This window comes from Spinacia oleracea, chromosome 1 (assembly GCF_020520425.1).
Source record: "Spinacia oleracea cultivar Varoflay chromosome 1, BTI_SOV_V1, whole genome shotgun sequence".
NCBI lineage: Eukaryota > Viridiplantae > Streptophyta > Magnoliopsida > Caryophyllales > Amaranthaceae > Spinacia > Spinacia oleracea.
This window is the reverse complement of record NC_079487.1, coordinates 65,484,460-65,494,717: the sequence shown is the minus strand read 5'-3', so window position 1 is coordinate 65,494,717 and position 10,258 is coordinate 65,484,460. Positions and strand designations below refer to the sequence as shown.

General features: G+C 38.2%; 1 protein-coding gene and 1 long non-coding RNA gene across 2 annotated transcripts; both read right to left on the bottom strand.

Moving 5' to 3' along the window:
* Positions 1–3,171: 3,171 nt before the first annotated feature.
* Positions 3,172–5,310, bottom strand: LOC130462120 (uncharacterized). The gene is made up of 4 exons (XM_056830504.1): positions 5,161–5,310; positions 4,808–4,975; positions 3,448–3,516; positions 3,172–3,367 (listed from the first exon to the last, which is right to left on the bottom strand). The coding sequence occupies exons 1-4, from the start codon at positions 5,272–5,274 to the stop codon at positions 3,248–3,250; spliced, it is 471 nt and encodes a 156-aa protein (XP_056686482.1). The 5' UTR covers positions 5,275–5,310; the 3' UTR covers positions 3,172–3,247.
* Positions 5,311–5,316: 6 nt separating this feature from the next.
* Positions 5,317–7,530, bottom strand: LOC130462105 (uncharacterized). The gene is made up of 4 exons (XR_008922256.1): positions 6,729–7,530; positions 5,719–5,821; positions 5,476–5,541; positions 5,317–5,361 (listed from the first exon to the last, which is right to left on the bottom strand). It is a non-coding gene; the product is annotated as an uncharacterized lncRNA (long non-coding RNA).
* Between the last annotated feature and the right edge of the window lie 2,728 nt (positions 7,531–10,258).

Below are 10,258 nucleotides of genomic sequence, written 5' to 3'. Positions count from 1 at the left end.
TTTCAACAAATTAATCATAGTTACAAATTAGATTGCATAATTAACAAGGCTAGACATTCAAACTTGTTAAACATATACAGTAGGTCAATCAAAAATTCAAGATTTATCAACAAGAATCGCAAATATTTAATTTAACATCTTAAATTTACGAAATTTTACATTCGAAAAACTAAAACCTTCGAAAAGTCATAGTTAGGCTTCGAATTTGAGAATTCTGGGTTCGGCAGAAAAAAACTATTTTTGTCAAAATTTTAGAATGCCTTTTACATGCGGAATTGACACAGAAATCACTCGATTTGGATGAGTAACGAAGAAACTGCCGAAAAACTGCGTACGTATAATTAAATAAACACAATTTGCAATTAATTAACAATTACGAAAATTAATCCTCCTTTTAATTCTTGCAAATTTGTAATATTTAACCATGTTCATGCAATTTAGATTATGAAAATAATAAGAGGCTCGTGATACCACTGTTAGGTTATGATACATATGACAATTCATAAATCATGCGGAAAAAACCATTTAGCCAGGAATACATATTATTTACACATAATCATATAGCATAATTTAGATGCATACTCTTTGTTGCGTGCCTTCCCTAGCTGCGCCCGAACCGAACAAGAACAAGTATTTAGGACTCCAAGTGTCGTCCCTCCGTAGATAGTCCACAGCACGTCCGGATCCGCCTTAAGATTGACCAACTAGAATCGCCCTTAAGGTACTATTATTTTCGGCTAAAATGGGCAAGAGTTATGGCTGATTTTTCTGCTTAAAAATCCTAGTTTTGAATACTTGAAAACTTATGTATAAATAATGACCCCTAGGCCCTTATTTATAGAGGTATGGAAAAGGAATTGTAATCCTACTAGGATGTGGATTTGTTAATTAGAACTTTATTAGGACTCTAAATAACAAAGCAATTCTAATAAGATTAGGATTTTAATCTTCGCACGAATCCCAATAGAATTAGGATTTCCGGCATACGCATCGCACAAGCCGTGCACCCGCGCAGGCCTTGCGGCCCACGACAAGCGCACAGCCCATGTGCGGTGCTGCGTGCGCGCGCGCGCCCTTGGCTGGGCCTGGCCTTGCGCTGGTCCTGGTCGAGGCGTGCATTGCGTGCGGCTCGCTGGGCGATGGCCTGGCTTCGTGCTGGGCCTTCGTCTAGCGGGCCTCGTCCGATGCTAATTCGTACGATACGCTTCCGATTAAATTCCCGATTCCGGAATTCATTTCCGATACGAACAACATTTAATATTTCCGATTCCGGAATTAATTTCCGTTTCAAACAAATATTTAATATTTCTGTTTCCGGAATTATTTTCCGATTCCGATAATATTTCCGTTTCTGACAATATTTCCGTTTCCGGCAATATTTCCGATTCCGGCAATATTTCCATTTCCGATAATATTTTCCGATACGTACCATGTTTCCGTTTCCGGCAACATCTACGACTTGGATAATATTTATATTTCCGATACGATCCATATTTCCGTTTCCGGCAATATCATCGTTTCCGGAGTATTCATTTCTTGCCTGTGATGATCTCAGCTCCCACTGAAACCAAGATCCGTCGATTCCGAATATCCATAGATGGAGTATTTAATGCCATTAAATACTTGATCCGTTTACGTACTATTTGTGTGACCCTACGGGTTCAGTCAAGAGTAAGCTGTGGATTAATATCATTAATTCCACTTGAACTGAAGCGGCCTCTAGCTAGGCATTCAGCTCACTTGATCTCACTGAATTATTAACTTGTTAATTAATACTGAACCGCATTTATTAGACTTAACATAGAATGCATACTTGGACCAAGGGCATTATTTCCTTCACTAGGTGTTTGATCACGATGGCCGGAAAATTAATTGGGATATCAAATTCGAGACAATAGATTAAGCATGCATCATAGAAAGTGACAACATCTCATTTTTGAGTCCTAGGAACTACCCCCCTCCATACAAGGTTGAAAAGTAATTTATGTAGAGGTGAAAGAAGATTGTGGTTTGTGATGGACGATTCTTTGAGATTTCCCCCTATGTTAGCCACAATTTGATTACTATGAACTTCATTGATTGTTATGGTGGTTTTCTTTTTCACATACTCCTCAAAACCCTCGTTGGGCACACCAAACAAATTTGACAGATAATTTGCATCAAAAGAGATTGGAGTTCCATTGACTATACTCGAAACTACCCCATCTTTGCACTCAAAATTTTTACAGAATTCAATAACAGCTAAGGGATAGATTGGAAGCCTTGCATGTGTGTGAAATAGGCTTACCCACTGTTGATGATCAAGAATTCCGATGAGCTCTTCCAAGTTTTCTGATTTGCACCACACATAGTTGATCACAAATCCACCAGTTAGATTTTTTTGCTAGTTCCTCTAACTTCGCTGTTTCCCCCTGAGTCTCAGCTTCTGGTTCCTCGATTTTGTCAATTTTGGCTCTCTTGGCTCTCGAGGAAGATCGACGATTTGGTGTAGGAGAGGGAATTTGAATGTCCATTGGTTGATCGGTCCATTCGCCATAGGCGAGGGCAAGTACAGGGGGTCACTAGTGGAAAAAATACCTGTTGAGGGGGGCATTTTGGGCTTATTGAGGCGAACAAGGCCCGCTTCGACAGACGTGGCTTCAACAGCTCACATAGCTGTTGAGGCGGGCTTTGTTCGCCTCAACAGGTAGTCTGTTGTGGGGGGCTTTCAAAAGCCCGCCTCAACAGGCCAAAACCAAAGCGAAAAATAAGGACCTGTTGTGGGGGGCTTTACAAAAGCCCGCCTGAACAGACACCTCTGTTGAGGCTCACTTCTTAAATGCCCCCCTCAACAGACCTGTATTTTTGCGCCAATACCTGTACATTGGCGCCATAAATTCATATGTTGTCGAGGCGTACATTAAAAGCCCCCTTCAACAACATTATATAAAATAGGTGGCAATAACCAAATCTATATATATACACCATTGAGCATTGAAACCTGTACACGCACCAATCAACACCAGAATAGCAAATGTATGAATCTGCTTATTTTTATTAATAAATCATGAAATTAACTTCATTTATATTAACCCAATAGAGAAAAGCGTATAGTACGTACGTTTACAATTTTTAAACACCTAGCTAGCTAGTCTAACAAATTAACACTAATATTAACAAATAAAGACAAAAGGCTAGAGAGCTAATCTAACAAATTTCTCTAATCCGGCCACTTAGCTCCCTTTAGATCATGCATTACAAACCTTAATTAAGGCCGTGTTGACTTTCTAATTCCAATCGACTCGATCCCTGCAAGTACCTTTAGCACAACCATAGGCTGAAATATAGCAACAAATTGAGGTGGCTCCTTTCCTTGGAAAATACGACCCTGCACCAAACAAAACCTTTAAAATAGCCACCCACAAATTAGAATTTGCAATCATGCAATAAAAAGAAGTATGACTATACCAGGGCAGGTCTTCCTTTAAGTGAATTGCACATTGTGTTAGCCAACCTTGCTGCCATCTTCTGGTCATCCTGAAAATCAAAAGATAAAAAAAAATGAAGCTCAACTTATTCTGAAGCAAAAGAAAGTAACAGAGAAAACTAGTAACATACTGGAGAGAGGGAGAGCATGTGTGTGGGAGGCTGTAGAGGAAGAACTCAATAAAAGAGTATTTTCTATTTTTGAGAGCCCCAAATTTATTCACATCCTACACCTAGCATCTCTCTCCTTGTTTGTCTCAGTGTTCATATGTTCTACTGCAAAGTAATGTGTACATTGAGAGTTTGTTATTCCAAAAGAAAGAAGTAGAAAGATGTCTACGTCTCCAGAAACCTAGATTTTTTTTATATCAACGAGCCACCGAGGACTAGAAGGATAGTTACAGGCTCAAACTACTAAAAGCCTTGAAAGCATGGCTTTCAAAAGAGCCGTTGGCCATCCTCCCTACTCCGTTAAACTTGTAGGATTTGGCAGGAGACGTCATGTTCAGAAAGAGGGAAGTAAACAAAATGTCATTGTCACCAAGACCTATGTTCGAGAGTTCTAAATCGGCCACCAGCAACTAGCAAGGTTTTGCAGGAAACTGCCTATAACCTCAAGGGCATGCTTTCACATTGTGATTGGGCTATCTACCCTTGAATAGATGACAAGTTCTAGCTCTTTACTCGTCTTTTATCCTAGAAACTCTTTACTTTCGTTTTATCTGCGCCAGGAAAGTATCAGCTTTGGAAAGAGGTGTCCGACAAGGATAAAATCCAAATTCCATGCGAAGCATAATAAATCATGGAGAAGAAGACATATACATGCAAAGTCCCTAGACTACTGTGGCAATGTGAAAGATAAAATAACAATGTAAGAAGATGCAAAATTTTCCGTACAAAAACCATAGGCCAGTGTATCTGTATGCAGTGGACTTAGTTAACCAAAATCACATAAAAGTCACCCCAAATCCAATAAAAGTCAACTTCACAAACGGGTTAAAAGACATGAATGAAATTTAGGGTACCAATCTTCGTTGTAAAACTACACCCGTTGTATATAGGACCTGTTGAAGAAACATTGCCAAGACTCAAAGAGTCACAGGACTGTTGTATAATACATAAAAAGCACTTGCCTAATGAAAACAAGGTATCAAACAACCCAAACATCACCTTGCATATCACCAAAGACATACTTTTATGCAACTTCATAAAAAGGCATTGAATACGCTTTATTAATTGTTAAAGTACGATAATCAAGTACTTAAAAGTAAAAAAATATAAGTAAAAAGAATTCATATCATAACAGAAAGTGAGAAGCAGCCACAGATATCTGCGAACTTACAACTGAAAATTGAGTTCCAGATTCATCCATAGTCACAATCTCACCATTCCAAGTGCCTAGCTTCTCCAATATAGTGGAAAAATTCTTCTCACCAACAGTAAGTCGAAGTCTCATTGGAGATCTTTTGATGGGAAATTTCTTTACAAGCCGGTGAATAACATCTAGTGCCTGTAATTCACGATGCATAGAATTAACTTATGAACTAAACTACACAATAAAACCATAATTTATCTCAACTTTATACTGTAATTTACAAAGTGCAACAATCAAAGATACAGCTAATCAAATGTCCCAAAATAAGACAAATCAGAAGAATTATGCATAGCAATACAGTAGATAAAACAGTGCTAAACCTGCTTTTTGGAACTGTTATAAGGATCAACAGCAAAATGGATGTCATGCATCAAACGTTCGATCATAGTTATCGAGTAAGGGCGTTTCGTGTCAGGATTAATGGTGTTTTCCATGACAATGGTGGCAATATCACGAAACTGAAGTGACAATTGAGCCTGCCTTTCTTTCCCTGCAACTTGAAGATCTCCTTTCTCCAGAATCTAACCAAAACAATCAAATATATAAAATCGTGTTCGCTAAATCATTATTAACTAAAACCTCCCCAAAATTACATAAGTTCAATCAAAGAATTCGATTTCAAGAAGATGAATCACCTCTAAACAAATTGTTGTTGCGTCATCTGTCAGAAATGCAGTCTTCAAATCCTTCAGTTTACTACACTGTCGTCATTCCATTTGTTTGCAGACATAACATTATAAAAGAACATTAATTCAGAAAGCCATGAGATGACAGCCAGGAATACAAGACATATGATGGAAATTGGAAAGCAGTATATGTATATACAAGCAAAAAAATGCATCAACCTATTTTCTGAAATTAAATAATTAGTAGAATACCTCTGTAATTCCACATTGAGCATGGTTGTGATCCTGAAATAAACCATACTGGTCATGACTACATATAACTCAGCTTTAGATGCTGCAGGACTTGGATATATAGCTGCAAAATAAAATCATTTGTCTTAAAGATCCTACACTTCGGTTGCTATGTGCTTTTGATTCAAATAGCTCCCAAGCCAAGTGCAAAACTCATGTATAAAAAGGTGGGAACTGGAAATCAGGACTTGTGTCTGAAAATGTTAAAAAAAATTCAACAAGCAAGCATCTTAGGAAAAATAGAACGAGGGAAGCTATTGTTGAAACTAACCTTAACGGAGTTCACACAACAAACTGTGATATAATTACTCTATGTCAATCATAACAATGCAAAACTAGAGCTGAGTACAGAAAACATGAGACAAAGACATCTGGGCAACTGTAAGGTACATAGCAAGACAAAAGGAAAAAAAACAAGATGAACACAAGACCATCAGGTAGAAAACATTAGCAGGCAGGAACAACAAAAGTAAAAATAAAAGGGATAACTGCCATACACTCATCTAGTGCTGCAAATTTACTAGTAAAAGAACAACTTTTAGCACATATTGCATAATTTCATAGTCTGCGCAAATTTACATCAAAATAAGAATGTAATAAATATCGGTTTTACAAATTCAGATTGCCCTGACATATTCATTGAAGTTGTCCAGATGTAGACATTGCTGCAACCATCTGATGGTCTTACAACAAGTTTCTCCAACAACATACTAACTAGCACTAAGATAAAGCATAAAAGTTCTAAATAGTACGGGCTTGATCCCCTGTTTAGTTGCCTGACTCTCTTCCAATTAGAAATCAAAGGAAATGTATGTTAGAAACTCATTAACGAATTCAGATTACAAACCACCACCACCGCAACTAATTTGAGACAAAAAACCTAAAATAAAAAACCTAAATTCACCACAATTGTAAATCATTAATTGGAACTGATGAGAGTAATTCCAAGAAGAAGAAGAAGATCTATTTACCACCGCAAGATCAGAGCCACCAGCAAGCCATCACCTTGCTTGCGTCGCCTCATCCGACCACCCACGACCTACCGAAACCCGAGCCGCACCTCCCGTTAGAAAATAAAAAATCGTTAAAATCAACAAAAATAATCAAAAACCTAAATTATAAATCAAAAAAGTTAATAAAAAATAATATGAAAAATCAAAAACCTAAAAGAATTGAAGAATGCAGGAGAGATGGAGAGAGATGAAAGAGTTACCTCATTTGGAGAACGACGCCGTCTTCCTCGAGAATGCTAAGTAGATGACGGTCGAATCGATATACCCTAGCTTGAGGAGGGAGACAAATCGACGAGTTTGAAGAGTCGAGGGAGAGAGGTCGCGGAGATACCCTAGCTTTGTAACTCTTCCATGGAAGGCGGAGGAAAAGCTTCCATGGAAGCCAACGACTGTGAGGAGAGGTAGCCCGATTTGTTGACGAAATAGCGGGTTTGAGGAGTTTTGAACCAGGAGAGAGAGGAGAGAGGAGAGCGAAGAGAAGAGAGAGAAATGAAACAGATGAAATGAGGAGGAGATAGAATTAAAACGCAGTAGATTGTGAAGACCTGTTGAAGCGAACAAACATAAGCCCGCCCCTTTAGACTAGTGTCTATTGAGGCGGGCAATCAAAAGCCCCCTTCAACAGTATCTATAGAAGCGAACCCCACAAAAGCCCGCCCCAATCTGTTAGTAAAATATTTGACCCGCGTTGACTGGGTGGTTATTGAGGCTCACTTATGTATGCCCCCCTCAACAAGGGGGCTACAATAGGCGTTTTTTCCACTAGTGGGTGGTTGAATTTGGAGTGGTGTTGGTGATTTGGCCGGTGATTGAGCGGGTGAGGTTTCCATTGGAATTGGTGAGTTAGGGTTTCTTTTTCTTTTGAGTTGTTGGGGTTTGATGAATGGAATTGAGGTGCTCATGGTTTGATGGGGTTTTATAGGTGTAGTGAGTTAATGAGGTACAGTGGAGAAACCAAGTGAAAGTTTGAAGGTTATTATGAAAGGGGGATGAATGGAAGGTGAAGAGTTTCTCTTATATTAATGATTTGTTATGAGACGAAAAAATAGGATGAACCTTGTTTTTTGAATTTTTAAAACACGGAACAACCTTTTAATTTAAAAAAAAATAAAAAATTGCTTGATTAATTATCTAATATTTACCGATTTATTAGGGATGTGCTTACCTGGCTTAAATTTTGAGTGAGACGATCTTTTACGATGGTAAGCTTCACTATGTTTTCACACAAGAGTTGTGTTTGAAATAATTCGTATCATGCACCCTTCTTGTTGTCTTTGTTTTTGAAGGAACTTCACTTTTGCAGTTATCTTATTTTGATCATTCCGAGTTCCATTCTCATCTTCTCGTGTCTCTCCCTGTTTAAAGGCTTGGTCAAGATGTCAGCTATTTGTTTTTCCGTTTGACAAAAATCCAATTTAATTAATCCTTTCTCGACATTGTCTTTTAAGAAATGATGTCTTATGTGAATATGTTTGACCCGGGAATGATGAACCGGATCTTTTGAAATACAAATAGCACTAGTGTTATCACAATAAATAGGAACACAATCATAGATAATACCAAAATCTCTCAACTGTTGTTTTATCCATAGAATTTGTGAGCAACAAGCTGCAGCAGCTACATACTCAGCTTCAGCTGTGGATAGAGCAACAATATTCTGTTTCTTGGAAGCCCAAGAAACCATGCAAGGACCTAGGAACTGTACCATACCTGATGTGCTTTTTCTATTTACTAGGTCACCTGCATAATCAGCATCAGCATATCCTTTTAGCTCAAATGATCCGCTTCTTGGATAGAATAGGCATAGGTCATCAGTTCCTTTGAGATATCTAAGTATTCTTTTTACAGCAGGTTAAGTGAGACTCCTTTGGATTTGATTGGAATCTTGCACATAGTCCTACACTGAAAGAAATGTCAGGTCTACTAGCAGTTAAATATAGTAGTGATCCAATCATACCTCTATACTTTGTTTAATTTACACTTTTCCCATTAGGATCTGTGTCTAATCTGGTGGCTGTTCCCATGGGAGTGTGGTTCACTTTAGCAGAATCCAGCTCATATTTCTTTAGGAGTTCCTTCACATATTTTTGCTGGTGGATCATGATTCCATCCTCTGTTTGTTTGATTTGTAGACCAAGGAAAAAGTTGAGTTCCCCCATCATGCTCATTTCAAATTCACTGCTCATTAGGTTTGCAAATTCCTTGCACAGATTTTCATTAGTTGCCCCAAATAATATATCATCTACATAAATTTGAACAACTAATAAGTCAGTTCCTTTTGATTTTAGAAACAAAGTTTTATCTATTCTACCTCTTTTAAAATCATTTTGTAAAAGGAACTTTGAAAGTCTTTCATACCAAGACCTGGGGGCTTGTTTTAGTCCATAGAGTGCTTTGTCTAACTTGTATATGTGGTTTGGAAATTCAGGATTTTCAAAGCCAGGAGGTTGTTCCACATATACATCTTCTTCTAGGAACCCATTTAAAAAGGCACACTTGACATCCATTTGATAAAGTTTAAAACCCATAAATGCAACAAAGGCAATTAAAATTCTAATGGCTTCTAGTCTAGCAACAGGAGAAAAGGTTTCTTTGAAGTCAATACCTTCTTGTTGATTATAACCTTTGACAACTAACCTTGCCTTGTTCCTTATGATTGTTGCATGTTCATCTTTCTTGTTCCGGAACACCCATTTCAGTCCTATCACTTTTTGATGTTTTGGCTTGGGTTCCATGTGCCATACCTTGTTCCTTTTGAATTCATTCAGCTCTTCTTGCATGGCAATTATCCAGTCAGCATCTTCCAAGGCCTCATTGTGGTTCCTTGGTTCAATCATGGAGAGGAATGCATGAGTTGCACAGAAGTTCCTCAGTTGAGATCTCGTCTGAGTTCCTTTTCTAATATCACTCATAATGAGTTCTATTGGATGGGAACTCTGGTGTTTCCAAGGTTTGGGTTGGAATTGTGCAACTGGTGTTGTAACAGCTCCCTCTGTTCCTTCTGTGTCCTCAGTTCCTTGTTGTGTGCCATGGAGTTCCTCGGGTTCAGATGCTATTTCTGGTTCCTCTGGAACTGGACCTTCTGGTTGTTCCTCCTGAGTTGGAACTTGTTGGTTCTGTTGGACTGTTCCTTTAGATGTTTGTCTGATTGGGTGAATCTCTTCATCATTATCTGAAACACGGGACAAACCAATTTCGAAACTTTCTTGTTCCTGTGCTGCATCAATTTTGTTAGACTCATCAAAAATTATGTGTACACTTTCTTCTACACACATTGACCTTTTGTTATATACTCTGTAGGCTTTGCTATTTAAGGCATAACCTAGGAACACTGCCTCATCACTTCTTTCATCAAACTTTCCTAAGTTTCTTTTGCCATTATTGTGAACAAAGCATTTACAACCAAAAGCTCTAAAGTAAGAGATGTTGGGTTTTATACCTTTTAGTAGCTCGTAGGGTGTTTTGTTCAGGATTACTCGAATCATAAC